Source organism: Eucyclogobius newberryi, unplaced genomic scaffold (genome assembly GCF_026437365.1).
Source record: "Eucyclogobius newberryi isolate DKJ021-1_F unplaced genomic scaffold, fEucNew1.0.hap1 SCAF_5, whole genome shotgun sequence".
NCBI classification, from domain to species: Eukaryota; Metazoa; Chordata; class Actinopteri; order Gobiiformes; family Gobiidae; genus Eucyclogobius; species Eucyclogobius newberryi.
The window spans coordinates 29,062,707-29,080,238 of NW_027316167.1; the positions used below are offsets into that span (position 1 = coordinate 29,062,707).

The 17,532-nt window shown below is 40.8% G+C and overlaps 1 protein-coding gene across 1 annotated transcript in view; it reads right to left on the minus strand.

Annotated features, from left to right (window-relative positions):
• itfg1 (integrin alpha FG-GAP repeat containing 1) overlaps positions 1-17,532 on the minus strand; it is a 131,125-nt gene that overhangs the window by 58,591 nt on the left and 55,002 nt on the right. The window contains exons 11-12 of the mRNA XM_072464665.1: positions 9,303-9,456; positions 8,564-8,669 (exon numbers count right to left, since the gene is read on the minus strand). Coding sequence (XP_072320766.1) covers positions 8,564-8,669; positions 9,303-9,456 — 260 coding nt within the window. The remainder of the gene's footprint in view (positions 1-8,563; positions 8,670-9,302; positions 9,457-17,532) is intronic.

Below are 17,532 nucleotides of genomic sequence, written 5' to 3' on the forward strand. Positions count from 1 at the left end.
CTTAGCTCATGGCCTCCTCTTCCACACAATATAAAAAAGTCACGGTCGTCATGGAGACTTGGCCACACGATGTTCAGGGCAGCCGAGGTCCAGCTCACACACCGATTTGAACACTTGTCTAACAGTAGAAAGTGGGAGTGTAGGCGAGGGTGACGTGTTGCGTCACTATAACGACACAGACAGAGCTGAGTGCGTGACAGCTGAGAGACAGTTTCTCTGAGAGGCTCATCACTTCTCATTGTCCTCAGGCTGTGGCGGCTGACTGCAGGGCTAGTCTACATGCGTACTGATACAAGTACAGAAGCGGGCTAGTCTACATGCGTACTGATACAAGTACAGAAGCACCATAGTGATATGTCAGACTGTACAACATTTCAGTATGTGCTACAACTAGGACTCTCAAAAAAGTGAGATCTAAAAAATATTCAACAAGAAAGCAGGGCCATAAGTGGACTTATTGTGGCTATAACATACTAGGTCTAAACCAGAGACACAAGACTGTGTGATCACAAACATAAGTTACTTTATTAGATTAGGTTTAAGTAACTCAAACTAGGCAAGGACTGAAGCGAAATCAAGATCAGGACAAAACTAGGCCTAATCTGGTCAGAAACAAAACTGAACCAACTTGGGAAAAACACATTTTCCAACTCATCTAAAATTCCATCCATCCATCCATTTTCTACCGCTTGTTCCCTTTCGGGGTCGCGGGTGACTGGAGCCTATCCCAGTGACTTCGGGCCTTAGGCGGGGTACACCCTGGACAGTGGCCAACTTGTCGCAGGGCCAACACAGAGACATAGACATTACAGACAGTTCACTCTCACATTCATTCACAATTTAGAGTCACCAATTTTTACCTAACACATGGACGGTGGGAGGAGCCGGAGAACCCGGAGAGAACCCACGGTAACACGGGGAGAACATGCAGACTCCACCCAGAGAGATCATGTGATGTTGGTCTGGTCCGGGAATCGAACCCACGATCTCCTTCTTGGGAGGCAAGAGCGCTAACCGCCTTTGCCACCGTGCACCCACCTCTAAAATTCCATTGTTTTAAATACATAAATTGGTCACACTGATTAATAAAACCAAAAGAGTTTTATGGCAAAGGTCAAAGTTAATATTCATGCATATTCAGTGCACAGTCATGGTGTACAGTCGTGCAGTTTAGGAACAATTTAGATCTTTACATTGCACAACATCACACAGTGTAAGCTGTAAGCAGCTTTAGCTTGACTGGCTATGATCATGTCTGGTGTAAGTGTAAGTAAGACAAGGCTGTACTGTGCCAGAAGGGAAGAGTCCCAAAGGGAGCTGTCCCTGTTTGCTGAGGTACAGAACGCTCAGCACCCCCAAAAACACAGCACAGGCTCCACTGCTCTCTTAGAGAGGTATATACCTGCAGCTGGCTGCACATGGAGCCTGGTATGTGTGCCAACGCCTTAACCACTCGACCACTGGGCAGCACTAAAGGAATATTTTATAAATGTATAAATATAAGATAACAGTTTTTCTGTATGTGAGTTTTTACAGTGGGTTTGCCGGGGTTAGACTAAAAGAATCCTCAGAGGGTCAAATAACCAAATGAATTAGCAGAGAATCCGATTAGCTGATAGTATCATAAATCAACAGTGGAAACAAAATGAAATTGTGGCACCACTTATGGTTGCTGTTGCCTAAAGTCCTGCATATAATGTGCTAATTGGTCTTCCAGCAAGTATAATTCTCTCCGAATGAGGCCAGAAGTGACAAAATAAACTTGTAAACATGCAAATGGGTTAAAAAGGGTTTTTCTAATGCATGTGTAAATTATGTACACCATAATGGCACAGAACATTGTCAGAGTACACATTATATGCTAAACAATGTTAGCCGGTGTATCTGGGTTAGAAGTTTTTCAGTGAAGATAAAAAGAGGAATCTGGGTTCCTGAAAGTTGCGAATACAAATCACATAGACAGCACATTTGGCCTATATTAGACAAGACGTACGACTGGTGGAAGTAGAGAAACAAGCACACAGAATACAGCACACAGGCAAATCCATTACTATTGTCCCGATCTGTCCCGAGCGATCTGAACGCACACATCACCCAGTGTCAATCCATCTCCGGGCAACACGCCGCCCTGAAAGAACTGTGCATGTAAATGAGTGCATAAGAAGTGGCAGCGTTGAGTGACAGGAGGCAAAGGAGTGCAGCGGGAGGAGAGAGGACAGGAAAGGAGGGATGAGAAGTGGATATACTGGCTCAGAATAGAGGACTGTGAGGAAAGGGCTGACAAAAGCGCCCAGATGTTCCTCAATGCCGCTAATCTGCATCCTAATAAGTGAGCAGGAAAATAATCAACTCGTGCAGTTCTGCCTGTCACTCTGTCCCTTCATCTGGTGCCTGCGCACAAATGCACATTTCGACATGCTTATAGCCCCTTCTAACCCTTTGGTGCGTTTCAATCAGCCACGGTTTTATCATCCTGTCTAATTTTAGTGATTTTAAATGGTCTGGTTTGTCTTTTACATTAGGAATCGTCCATCCATGTGTCCATCCAGTTATTTTGAGTGAAATGCATCAGCTGGACTTGATAAAAAAGCCAGGCATTGGAGTGAATAGAAGTAAAAGATGGTGTGTATTGATGGAAATATGTCGGTGTAATCCCTCATTCGTCCAGGCGTGTTCCATAGTAGAAAAAGCTTCAGTTGTAGTCATCTGGACTCAGTTAGAAAAAAAAATAGACGTTTCGACTCTCATCCAAGAGTCATTGTCAATAACGTTATTGACAATGACTCTTGGATGAGAGTCGAAACGTCTATTTTTTTTTCTAACTGAGTCCAGATGACTACAACTGAAGCTTTTTCTACTGTATTGATGGAATTATATTGAATCAATGCACTCAAAAATACCAAGGAGTCTCTTGACAACGGATGTGGTAGAAAAGCTAGGGCGCTCCGAGGTAAGAAACTGGACTTTTTTAACCTTTCAAATTGTCTATTACAAAAGAATTTGGCAAAGTTTGCTCTTTTAATACATGCTTTATTTTAGATATATTACAATAAGCTTACACTAGGCAAGGGTGGAAAAATGGAAGTGGTTGGTAAAAAGTTAAGTTGATTTGAATAGTTAGTTAGGGTTGTACCTAAAAAAAACGTTGTGTATTTTGATGTGGGTATTAATATGACAGTAGTGACAGAGAAACCGCTAATGTTTGAAATGCTCTGAAGCAACAAACATTGAACTGTAAACACTAAAAAACAAGCGGATTTGAGCCAAACTCTTTCTGAAACCCTGTCAAAACAAAACAACATATATGACTTGAGATGCCTTTTTTCTCCTCTTTTGGGGTATTTTTTGTGCACAGCATGGCACCTCACCTGACAGGTTTTCAACTGGTCTGCACAAAAACCCGCAAGGCTGCCTCCTAAATAATATATGGCCCTTCAGCAATAGAGCAAAGAGGCGTGACGGAATGCATAGTGAAAGAAGTGATGCTTGTTGGGGGCACGGGGAGGACGGGATGTCAAACCCTAACAGGTAAGGGTCAGTTCCCAGGCACCAAAGCCCAGCAACAGCAACAGTCTCTGTGCTGGTAGAAGGAGCAGGGGTGCTGTCTGGCCCCGTCTGATGGATGCTTCTGGGGGAAAGGGGCGTGTGCTGAACAGAATCCTAGATTTCATGGGGATGTGCATGTTTTTTGTTAGCTATACTGCTCATTTGTAGGAGATTGCGCAATCCTTAACAAATCATAAAATCAAAAAAACAATTATATAAAAAAGGAATTCCAGACTTCAACTCCAGCCAGAATCCCACAGTGAGCCAATACCAGGGCTGTTGTAAAAATAATAAGTTAAAAATTGCGAATTTGAGAGAAGAGAAAGTTGTGTCATCATGTCACAGTAAAGTGTGGTCATCGTAGAAAATGAAAATGTGGAAGAATTCAGCTCTGTATAAAAGGATGACAGAGGTGCATGAACAGGGAGGATTTATTTTTCATACATTTAAACAATAATTGCAGGCAAGTGATTTGCGAATATTATTTAGAAGTATATACTGGGCCATCACCTATACTATTACAATATTACTACAAAAACATATTTTTACAACCAACAATTTCACAAGCCTGTGTTGTTAAAAGGAACTTCACCTTCAATCTACAGTATTTTCCTCAACTGACTTAAGATTGACACGGCATCTTTAATGCAAAACTCTTTGCAAAGCAGTTAACTTTGCCATCTGAAGTTGCCAAAAGGGGATCATATATGTTAATGTGTTCATGTGTAACAGTTGACAGCCTCAGTTTTTATTTTAGGAGGTGGAGGGATATGAAATATTCAGCAGTGGAAGATGTAATAAGTGAAGTGCTATGAAGCTTTGAGAATGTCAGTAAGGAGAAAACAACATTATAGTGTGGGTATATTGCATTTTTAGTTTGATAAGCAGCAGCGTGACGAAGAAAAGTCAGGTTTATAGAGGCAACACAATAGGAATCTCCGTTTGTGCAAGAACAACTGTGATGTGTCAAGGTCAAGGCGTTTTAGCAAAACCCAAAACTATTGTATTAAAACTTCACCTGTCGTCTGATTGTCACGAAATGCATTAAGTTACATTCCTGCCACTGAGCATGGGTAACCTAGTTTTCTAAGCATATTTCTTTGATTAACTTGAAATTTCACAGTATCCTTGACAAGAGCCGAGTTGTCAAGGACATTCAGGTGTCAGCAAGCAAGAAAGTGCACAAAATGCATTCACATTCAACATAACACTGCAGCAAAGAAAAAGAACTTAAAAATAAATCTAGCTCTAGAGAGGCATTCATTTACTGTACTTGTCAATTGTAGCAAAGATATTCATTTCTAGTCATCTGGAAGATGAACAAGACTTCAAGACTTTTCATCCAAAAGTCATTATCAATCTAGTCTCAGAACTCTGATAGAACTCTGATATTTCTCCTACTCTAGGCTGCATAAACCCTGCCCATCGGACAGAGCCTCCAGATGATAGCCTGTCCTGTTTATATAGTCGTTTGCACTTTTAAGCTTCCACTGAAACAAGTTGTCTTTGTTACCGCCCTGTAATGAGACATAGAAAACCTATTGTTTTCTGGCTGGAGTATCTGATTAGTATCTGAATGGCCAGTGCTGATACCGCCCTATGGCTTCAAAATGTTGTTATGTTATTACCAGTAAATTTTATTTTTTCAGATTCTGTCTCTTACAGTGGAACTATGATGATTTCAGACTTCTCCATAATTTCTAAAAGGGAGAACTTTCAAAATCACAGGGTGTTCAAATACTAGTATATTCACTGTATACCACTTGCCAGTAACAATCCATCACAAACATTTTTATTTAATACCATTAATGCAAAGTTAAACTAACCACAAAATCTCTCATATGATTTACTACGATAATTCTTAACAACAATGTAATGAGGTCTGCCATGGGATTTTAACGGTGATGCATCATACAACTGAAACATGTTCTTCTAGCATTAAAATTAATTGTTAGAAAAGTTGAATTTAATCAAACAATGCCATATAGAATCACACATCATCACCCTGTTGTGTGTGGATATCTCCAGGGTGAAACAGAGGATGCTTAAGACTAACATGGTTGCTGCCCAGTGAACAAGAAGAATTTCACATTCCTGTCCTGAAAGGGGTAAGTCTACGCACAAAACAAATAAGCTCATTACAACAAACATCCAAAGATAGAATGTCCTCTTTGGCTATTTTCTTAGCAATTACTCACTGAGTAAAACAAACCACAGCATGAAGGCACACAGGACTATCTAAACATGTATGGCAACTGTGCTGTTTAAGAATAAAAAAATAGGACAAAATAATGTCAATTCATTCTTGAAGTGGTGCAAGTTAGTGTCATTCACACTAATATCACGAAAATGAGTAGATTTGCAGCAATAGGCCAGGTATGCATCCTGCTTTAAAGTAATATCTGTAGCACACACTTCGACTGGTTTAACTCAGATAAACCTGGTCGAAAGATTTATTACATTTTCGTAGCAGGTTTTGGCAACTCAAATTTAATTTTGCTTTCTTGATGACCAAAACACAAATTGAAAAAAAAAAAAAAGATGTAAAAGTATTTGTAGTTGTAATTGGGTAAACCAATATTTGATTTGAGTGCGTTTGCTTCATAACATGTGCTAAACATAGAACAATAATCTTAAAAGCTTTAACCATGCCATAAAATACTGTATCAACCAATGCGACATGTGGCTATGACTTTAGTAGATCCAAGAACAGTATGAACTCTTCTATATATGGCGGATGACAATGATATAATTTATTAAATCACATCATTGTAAACTAAATTCAACTGTTTGCAAAGTGAAAGTACAGTGAAAGAGTACAATGAACAGGGTTGGTAAGATAAGATAAGCCTTTATTTGTCCCACAATGGGAAAATTCCATTGTTGCAACACAAAGTAGGTACTCTTAATAGAAAAGCTCTTATAGAAAAGCTCTTATATTCTTAATAAAAAGTTAAAAGAATAATAGTAACACTCTTATTTACAGCAGTTATATGGACGGAGAATATTGCATGTTCAGGGCCAACAGTGTTTGTTGTAAAGTCTGACAGCAGCAGGAAGGAAAGACCTGCGAAACCTCTCACACAGCGAGGGTGGATCAGTCTGTCACTGAAGCTGCTCTCCAGAGCGGACAAAGTGTCCTGCAGAGGGTGAGACTCATGGTCCAGCATAGACCCTTCTGTCCCCCACCTCCTGCACTGAGTCCAGAGCACAGTCCAGGATGGAGCTGGACTACTTGATGACCTTGTGATGCTGCTGCTCCAGCAGACCACACCGTACAGGAGCTGATGCCACCACAGAGTCGTAGAAGGTCTTCAGGAGTGGCCCTGTCACTCCAAAAGACCTGAGTCTCCTCAGGAGGTAGAGCCGACTCTGGCTCTTCCTGTACAGTGCGTCTGTGTTATGAGTCCAGTCCAGTTTGTGGTTCAGATGAACACCCAGGTACTTGTATGAGTCCACTCTCTCAATGTCCCGTCCCTGGATGTTCACTGGTGAGGGGGCAGTAGAGTGGCGTCTGCGGAAGTCCACCACCATCTCCTTGGTCTTCCCCGCATTGATGAGGAGGTGGTTCCGCTGACACCAGTCCACAAAGTCCTGCGCCAGTCCCCTGTACTCCGCATCATCGACGTCCGTTATGAGTCCGATGATGGCAGAGTCGTCAGAGAACTTCTGCAGGACACAGCTGTCCGTATCGTGTCTGAAGTCAGCAGTGTAGAGGATGAAGAGAAAGGGCGCGAGGACGGTGCAGACACACAGTCCCGGGCTCTCAGAAACTGGGGTCGGTCTGTGAGGTAGTCCAGGATCCACTCTGCCAGGTCGTACTCCACACCAGCCGTCTCCACAGCGCTGCCAGGCTTCTCCAGGTGAGAGAGGGAGCAGTGCAGCAGGGAGATGACGCCGTCCTCCACTCCAATGCCAGGCCGGTATACAAACTGCAGCGGGTCCATGGCTGAGCTCACGGTGGAGCGGAAGGTGGTCCAGGACCAGCCGCTCCAGTGTCTTCATCACATGGGACGTGAGATTCACCGGCCTGAAGCTACGAGACAAGAGGTCTTCCAGACCTGTGGTACCACCCTCAGCTTCAGGCTCATGTTGAAGACATGCTCCATAACTCAACACAGTTCATCTGCGCAGGACTTAAGGAGCCTGGGGTTGATGCCGTCAAGTCCTGCTGCCTTCCTCACTTTTATCCTCTTCAGCTCACTCCTCACCTGTGCTGCTGTGACAGTCAGTGGTTGGCAGGGGGACTGTGTGATGGGGGGATGGGTGAGCCCGGGTGGAGTGGTAGTACTTTCTCTTACTGCGCTACACATTAAACTGTAAACGCTCGCCCCACAGTGCAACTATTTTTACTTGCCTCAAATGTCACTAGGTGCTAATACGGTATCAGCGTTTTGACTTCAACACTGTTACAATAGGAAATGTAATCTAATAGCTGTGAAAAACTGTATTCCACAAATTTAGGGTACTGTGTCTGAGAAACCATTTACGGATTGTAAAAAGTGATAGACACAAGAAGTGCTCATGTGAAATGTGCTGTTGATATGAAAACTGTAAGCGATACGAGTTAGTATTAGGAAATAGATAAAGGTATTTGTAAAATGACAAAGCAGGAGGAAAATCTTGCATAATGTGCATATCATAGTATAGACTCAAAGCAGTTTAAAATCAAGTAATACTAATGATAATAATAAGTAATAATAATAAGTAATAATAATGAATACATTAAATACGTTGAAAAATATGCAAAAAGTAAACATTGTATTCAGAAGTTCAGCTGTGTAAATATATATGTATATTTATTCGCAGATCAAATGTACCACGTGTGTACCTGTCATGCTGTAAACTAAACTACACCTCATCTATAGCGACTAAAATATCTTCATTATTGCCTGCTGCTCTTTGCGGCCCTTGTTTTTTCATGGCAAAAAAACTTCTGACATATCATAAGAAGGACAACAGCAAGTGGGACTGTGGGGGATTGTGTTGGAATAAAGTGCAAGCATCATTCACTCACCCATCACTTTAACGAAATAGGCGTCAGCTTCAAAATTGTTCTTCAAAGCATGGATGATCAAGTCTTTTCCTTCGCCATGACTCAGAACCAGCATGTCTAATATGCCCTGCAAAGGAAGACCGGCACATCAATATGCCTGGGTTATTGAACCATGTATGAAAACATTGGGACGTCGTAAATGTGCTGAGAAATTATGAATTTAGCAAATAACAGCTAAAACTGCAGATAAGAACAGGCTTTTGTGCTATATTTAGATGCACATGCTGAGTACAAGTGGGGAAAGCGGTGCCGATGATTTAATGCCATGGCTTGTGTAGTGGTGGATGTCTAATTAGTATATGTATATCCACTCAACATGCAGTGGAAATTGTACATGCATGCGTTTTTAGCTTGAGACTGGATTACAAAGCAAAGCAATCCAATTTTCCTGTTCTTAGAGTAAAGGAATATTACGCAGTGGAAAAATTAAGCCATTGTTGACGTCAGCATTAAAAAGCCTGAGGTTTAATCTAATTTTCTGCATAGGGACAAATAAAATATTTTTTGCAATCTTTTCGTGGTTTGATTTCTGTTCATTCCATTTGGCAGCACGTTATGACATTGGAGATAAAGTGCTACTGTTATTGCTTGTCTTCAACCAATGAGGGCTGAGCATAAATAGATAGTGGATGAGAGAGGAACATGGGAGAGAAGAGGTGAAAAAGTGAAAAGGATAACAAAAGAGGTTATAGTTACTTACGTCCTCATAGATGTCAAAAAATGTTGCCATGACAGCGTTTTGGATGGCCCCTAAATCTGATTGGTCCCAGTGGATGCGGAACGTTCTCCCCACACTGTGACAGCTGGCGTTGTTACATGGAACATTCTCCAAAAGGAAGGCCTGCTGCTGCCCACTGAAACAGACAAGAAAGGAACCTGTAAGCTCACAAAACTAATTTAAATTGGGTTCACACTCGACTGCAAACTGCCCCAGTGCATGTTGCAGGTCATAGTTTGGTGAGGCCATCAGGAGAATATCCACAGCAAATAGCAGAGATGAGATCTGGTGGTCCCCAAACTGGACACCCTATGACCTCTGGCGGCACCTAAAAAGGGCAGCGCTGACAGAGTCCAACATGCACTGGGAACAGGTTACTTACTGCCGCCAATGCGAACACAGCTCCTGCTCCGGTCCGGTTGGCCTACTCCGGTCGCCCTGAGCAAAGGGCCCCGGGCGTCATACTCAATTCAATTCAATTTATTTTTGTAACGCCCAAAATCACAATAGCGGCTGCCTCGAAGGGCGAAAGATACTCCTGGAGCACCCCCCACAGGACACGTCAAGGGACATGGTAGAAAGCTTTCTCTTCATCTCAAAAGCACATGCAGACTATTTGGGCAAACTCCTATGAACCATCGAACACCCACGCGATGCAGAGTATAGAGCTGGCCCAATCGACCGTTGGACCTCGTGCCAGAATTACTTTGATCCCGACCGATAGTCCTGCTCTAAGGTCTCTCCAAACTCCTCCCAGACGCTTGGCCTGCCAATACCTGTCCCACGATGCATTACAGCCCGATAGGACTCCTTCTTAAGCGTGACTGCATCTTTTACATCTGGTGTCGGGGGCTGTCACTGCTACAAACACCAGAGACCTTACAACCAAATCTCGGAGCTGCTGCATCAACAATGGAGGCGGAGAACGTGGTCAATTTTGCCCAAATGGCTATGCTATAGAAAGTGGGAGAGGCGGTTGGATGAAACATGAATACTTTTTAAACTTGTTTTGTGCTCTGTGATTGCACTTGTGTGTGACTTCTCTTGGCTGTGTCAGACAAGTAGCAATTCACCTTTATGACAGTGGAGCCGAAACAACTGGGACTCAATCCAGTTTTTTCCACCACCTCCTTCAGTGCAGTATTTTGTTTCTGCCTAGTCGTACTAGCCTTTGATATTTCGGAGGAGATTGGATCAAACTTTGTCTTTGTGTGCGCTTTCGCCTATCTGTACCTGTGCTCACATCTCAATGGGAGCGATCTAAAAATAGAAAGATTGTCAAAGGTGGCTCTTGGTTTCTGAGATGAAGTGGGTGTAATTGTTCTTGAAGCAGATGTCTTAAAGGAAGTTGAGAGGAAGCTATGAGACGGCTGGGTTATCGTTTATTAAGGAAGGATTGCAATTCAATAATAGACAGTGAAAATAATGCTCAGTATGGAAACACAACGACATGAGGCCACTTTGCACGAGATGAACGCAGAAGGTAGAAATAAGATAAACACAATTAACAGTATAGCTATTATATTCATATGATATAGTTTGTGAAATGGGAGTGTCTGCAGTGCCGCGGCCGAAAAAGCCATGTTATTTTTGTGCCGGATGCTCCTGAAACTGCGCCGCTATTTGACCGCGTTTTAGCGCCATTTTAGACCGCGCCGGGTTAAGGTTAGGATTAAGGTTAAGGTTAGGGTTAGCCATGAGGCTATAACGCGCTATAAGGGAAATGCCGCGGTCCCTGAAACTGCGCGGCCATTTGACCGCGCCGCGGCTCTCCAGCCACGGCCTTGTGAAATACGCCTGAGGATCGATACTGTTTGTATATCTAAACTCACCTGAAATATATTTTTGCACTTTTGTGTGTGTGTGTTTTTTTTTTACAGTCCACTTTTTATTATTTTTATTTTATAGCTTATTGTTATTTTAATCCCATATCAGATTTAAATTGTTTCTCTTTTTGACTTACCGTATTCATTGTTCATTGTTTTATGTTGCACGGAATCACCAAGACAAGTTCCTATGTTTGTGAATTCTGTTCATTGACAATGGCAATAAACCTTTTCTGATTGTAATTTATCTTTCCATTGACAGCAGATTAAAACGGTGTCCGTTAAGCTAATTCTGGTACAGATATGTTTATGAATATACATTCTTGTTGTATAGACTATTAGATCAAATATAAAAGCTGCAGTATTTTGCAGAAAAAGTTTGCATCTTTAAATATTCAGCTTATGTGATGAGAAAACACCATTATACTATATATTACATCATTGTAAGCACATTCTTGAAGCATTGGCTCAACAACAGAGGCCGGCATCATGGAGTCTGCCTTGGATTAAGTATTTGTGGAGCTTTAACATCAACAGAAGATCAGTGGCTGTATCCAAGTGTAAGCGAGTTACACGATACAGTCTTAAAGGCATTTTCAAATGACTATGAAATGTATTTATTTGCTCAGCTTTGGATATTTAGTCAATAGTTTAAAACATTAGCTCTTGAAATGCAGATTCCTAAAATAGAGCTAAACATTCTTCAAGCATAAATCAAATACTAAAAACATATTTCAAGTTGTTGGCTAAAAGATTATTTTTTAGTACCGTAACACTAAATACTGTGGCTGTATTTAATGAACAATGAAAAACATTGTTTGACAAGTCAGGGCATAACAAATTCCATTCGATTTTATTTCCAGGCAGCGAAATTAACAAGCATAAAATGATCACCCTAAATTAATAATCAAATCTGAAATACATTTAGTATAATCAGGTGATGAGGATTTATTAGTAGCACCCAACTGCGTCAGATAAATAGACTTTTTAATTTTATGGTTGCATGTCAAAAAGTTTTTTAAATCAGAAGGCTCTTTGCATTATAAACAGCTAGTAACTGAGCTGTGTTATTGAAGAGTCAAATGCAAATTTTGAAGGCGAGACTTGAAATCAGCTGCCAAGATGACAAGCATCTGGGTTTTAGAGAGGACTAAATTCAGGAAAAAGCAGAGATGTAATTAATTCCTAAAGAGGACACATGACGCTCCAGGCAAACAGATTAAAAGAGTGTGTATAGAGATGGCAGAGTTGCTTACAGATTCAGTGTCAGGATGTGGGTGGGAGGGGCAGGTCAGTGCTGGGGGCTCCTACTGGATTAACATCTTGGCTGTGATTACATGTAAACTTGGCATGAGGTTTGGATAAAGGTCACACTGTGTAATCCATCAATACTCAATGTATCAGTCCTTCTAATTAAAGCATAAAGAAATACACCCACTCAAAGGTTTAAGAAAATACTGTATATCATTCAATATGTGTATAGTTTAGCTATGGCTCATTAGACTGATTTTTGAACTACTGTATTACTTTATGTTCTTAATGTCACACTCTTCATTTATATGGATTTGATAATGTGAATTATGCAACATTAATTGCAGTAAATTTGTATTTATTCCCCCCCCAAACTGGCATTGTGGTGTCAATGTGATATTTGGAAAGATTAAACCCACCATGCTTATAAAAGAAAGGCACATAGTAAAAAAGTTTCATGATAATAAACCTTTATGGCACAGAATTATGCCGTGTGTCCACTGCATGATTATTTCAGAATCAGAATTAGAATTACTATTCTTCATCCCCAAGGGGAAATTATTTTCGTAACAGATATGCAACCGACCAGCAGAAGACATAGTTAACACCCTCTCTCTTCTCACCAGCCACAGAACTAGATTGCACCTTTGCACCTTGTTTTGAAATAAATATCTTCTTTTTGTAATCCATTAAAATTAAAATTGATGTGGATTCCATCTTATCCGAACAATAAGCCAGTTCATGACCGCACACATTCAGATTGTGAGATAGATCATGCAATTAATTGCGGCTATGACAAAAGTTTGTTAGAACCACTATCAAGACGCTGTGTAAGTTAGTGAGAGTGTTTTTTAAACTTCCTATATTCTGTGATCTGTCCTTTTCCTCTGTATCTACTGCGTTGTATCAATGAAATTTCCCCATGTGTGGACAATAAAGGATTATCTTATCTTATCTTATCTTAGTGCTAAATATAGTAAGTAAGTAAATTTTATTTGTATATTAGCACCTTTCACAGACAGAAATCACAAAGTGCTTCACAAAAGATAATAAAACACAAAACTTACAGTAAGCAATACACATACAACAATACACAGTAAAATCAGCCCCTAAAGCAACTGTAATTAAAAGGCCCGCCTGACTGAATAAAAAGGTTTTTGTGCTTGGAAAAACACAACCTATGACTCACGTTTTTGAACTACTGATCAAGAATTTTCCCACAACCAGTTATCCTTCATCGCAGAGGGACAAAATTGTTCAGTGGACACCTGGCTTTAATCAAACTTTTTAGACAAAGAAAGTAGTGCAGCAGTTTAAAAGTGAACTTTAGGAGGCATGTGGATTGTTATTCAGGATGGGCTGTGTGTCCTTTCTGGGCTTTTGTACATCAAAAAAGATCTGTGCAGCGCTGCAGGAAGGATGATGGCAGCAGTGAACCCAAGGTCGATGGGTGGATCTCCAGCATATACCTCCCGCGTGCTTACAGAGAACAAAAAGGAAGTCCTATTTCAAAGCCTTTGTTTAACTGCAAGTTGGCATTCCAATAATACAAACATATCCGACCTGTGCGGCTTGGGAGATTGTATTCAATGATATAACTTAGCAGGTGCAGTAATAGAGGGTTCGTCCTGAGCAAAATTATTCCGGATAGATTTGAGGCAATACGAATCCCCAAATAAAAAAAATATATAGCCATTTTTTTAGTAGTTTACTAGTGTGGCACAATTTATTTTAGATTTAGATCATTACATTTAACATAACATGCTGCCATTAGTCTATTGTAAAGCTCAGGCAGTTAAAAACGGCCTATTTGAGTGATAAATGGGAAAAAGACAAAAGCTATATGGCTGTGAAGAGACTTGCACCGTTTAAATATTCTAATATTCTATCTAATCAGGTCTTGAAGCCATGCTCAGATTTTCAAGCAACAAAATAACTGCAATTGAATAAATGCAAGGTAGATACATTTAATGCAGACTGTGGAACATGCCAGGCAACATTAGTGTAACAACAGTGACTTTTAATATTACTGTAAATAAGTCAACATTTTATATCCTCGCACCAAAATCTATAGCACAATCAACAATTTGGTCATACCATGCAACAACATATACTTTCCACTTCAGTGATGATCTGTTCTTAACAAATGGTGCCCCTCCAAAACAGCCCATGTGCGGATGTGACAGTTGGCGCCTGGGGGCCTCCACCAGTGTATGAAGGTGGTCTAATGCTGACGTTTACAGCCTTGCGATTGTGTATGTATGCCTATAGGGAGTCTGGCCATAGTTGCCTGCTTTACCCAACTGTTCTCTAATTGGCCTCTAGAGGGGCTGAGCAGCTGACCACACGGCTGACCCTTCCCTCCCCACGACTGCCCGCTGTTACCTGTCCACCTTTAGTATCCTCTCCTTCCAGCATTTCCTCTATTCTCTCGGATGCTTTGTTTGCTCTACACAATGGCCACAGTGCGCTGAAAATGCCTCTTACACTGTGGGATTTTCTCTAAACAAGTAGTGGTAGAGGCTTTGATGAAGCTGCAAAATCTCCACGGTTTCCTTGACAAAAATGACCTATGCTTTCCTCTCAGCAGCTCTGTCCTTTATCATAAGGAGGAACACTGAGGGAAATATTTCGAACTTTTATCATTTTATTCTAAGCTGCGCACACATGCTGATCTCCCTGCTTTATTTTATTTCAGTTCTCTGCATGCAAATGTTCCAAAGAAAATATTCCTTGACATTTTGTTCTTATCACTGGAGGGATTTGTCCATTGTCAATCTAATTAATTTCACTGGTGGGAAGTGGGTATCCTTCTTTGTGAAGGTCCACACAGCAAATGACCTCCCTCCAATATGTTTTTCACCAACGATATTCAATAACACATTCATACATTAGATAATGTGACGTGACTTCACCATGGACACCATAGAACTGCAGTTTTAGCTTAGTTTTACCAAAATGTTTTCAGCCTTCAGCTCTAAAAAGAAAAATGAACAAAAATGTGAAAAGACTTCAGAACCCTTACATAAAGCAGCACATTTGTTCGAGTGGTCCTACGGTAGGAAAAAATCTAAAGCTTATTTTACGCTGACCCAGGAATACATTTCAACTTAAGTCCCTCTAGTCATAATTCAATTCAATCACAATTGAGTAACAATGATACATGTAGAACATTAATGAGCATTTTGTAACAGAAAACACAGTTTGGTGGAAGATTTGCTTATTGAAAGCATTGAATTATAAACCTAGCTAGAAAAGTATCTCCTAAGATGTTATCTGTCAAATGGCCATGAAACAATGTGATGTGGTGCCAATACCGGTACTTAACCTAAATATGATTAGCAATTGGATGGATAAGAAAGAATCCTCTATACCATGTGAGAATAGTGACTTAATATGTCATAACATTTTGCCGATACAAGAAATCACCTTCCATTAAGTACACCATCTTAGCTGTGACGCGCTGTGGACACTTGAGGGACAAACAAAGAGTGAGACGGGCGTGGACTAAAGGTGAACGGCAGAGAGGCCAGGCCCATGTAGATGAAGTGACAGACAGTGACGTGTTGTCAGCAGCACCCCGAGGCGCTGTGCTTTTCTCATTCAGAGCAGTCGCCTGCTCCATGTTCACGCACTATCAAAGTCACACCACATCCTTTGGCCTGCCATCTGTCAGTCACTCTTTCATCATGCTATTCTGTCTCAGGCTGCATTTGTCCTCTGCTGTGCCAACACTGTCCTCATTGTTTTTGAATTTGCTCAGAAGAATAACCCAATATACAAATTAATGCTTTACAGAAACAATAGTGGCAAACCAAATTTCTCCAATCACCAAGATCCAAAAGACTTCTCTGCAGAGTTGAGTGAGGTTTACTGGCTGTATATTGTGCAAAAAACAAAAAGCTCTGGTTGAAATGGAGTAAATGATCAAGTGTTGTGTGAATGTGGACAGAATGCCCCATCTGTCAGTACAAAAGTGCAAGCTGTGCCCCGAAAAGGGCTTTAGATAGGATTTCCTCTCAAAACAAGTGCTTGACGTTACAGTGGCACTACAGAGAAGAACTTGCTGTGAATCAAAAAACAATGCAGGAAAGCCCTGTATTAATATTACCGGTATATTATTAAAAATCCATATGCCTTTAGTATCTACTGTGATATGACCCCACAAACGGTAGAGATGGTTGAGGAACTGTCACAGCTGTGTTGCCCGTTAAATCCAAGCCTTATGTAACTAAATAAAAGCCACACAAGTCAAATGCACTCCTGGTTTTCCCGGCTACAGATTGTGATCATTCAAATGCACTATCCTTTTTATTGTGGGTGGCTGGATTACATTTTGGACCACAGTTGATTTACCAAAATGTGTTCACAAGGCCGCTGTGAACTGCTGTTTGCTACGGGTGCTCCAAGAAGAAATGCTCGGTGGAGCCCCCATGCCCCCAACACACTTTGAAGGTGTACAAAATACATAGGGGTTTGATGTCTGTAATACAACCTTAAAGTGACTATTTCTTAAGTTGTTATTATTTATTAGTATTTTTTTTATGTAACTATTGCATAAATCACCATCCTAAGTGGGACCAGGGGGATCTCAACCAAGAAGTTCTCAACAAAAATAATTACATTTTCTATATTCTGATGCATTTTAGATAATATTATTAGCAACTCATTACATTTATTATGAGGCCCATAATTTCCCTATATTTTCTTGTTGCAAACTATGAATGCTTTCTGTTACATTTATGAAAATGATTTATGTAATAAGAAGTTGAACTTTAGCTTTGTGCACGCCGCACCAGCTGATGCATCACATGTCTTGTTTCATTCTCTCTTTTTCGTGGTTTGTAATTGAATATGAGGCTAATTGTCATCATCTAAAGACAGTTTTGCTCTTGGTGGATCGTACACTAGCTGTGCCCCTGATCTGTCTGTTTAAACCATGGCTTGTGTAGAGGCCACTGTGCATCTCAAACTTCATATGGAGAGAGAAGTGACAGTGAGTCCTAGTTTGAATTGATACAAACTAAAGACAGACTATGCCTACTGAAGGCTCCCAGTTAAACTGTAAAAGGAACAGTGCTGCTGCAGCATAAATAGCCTATGTCATTCAATCCAAACTGCCTGGTCAGGTCGGT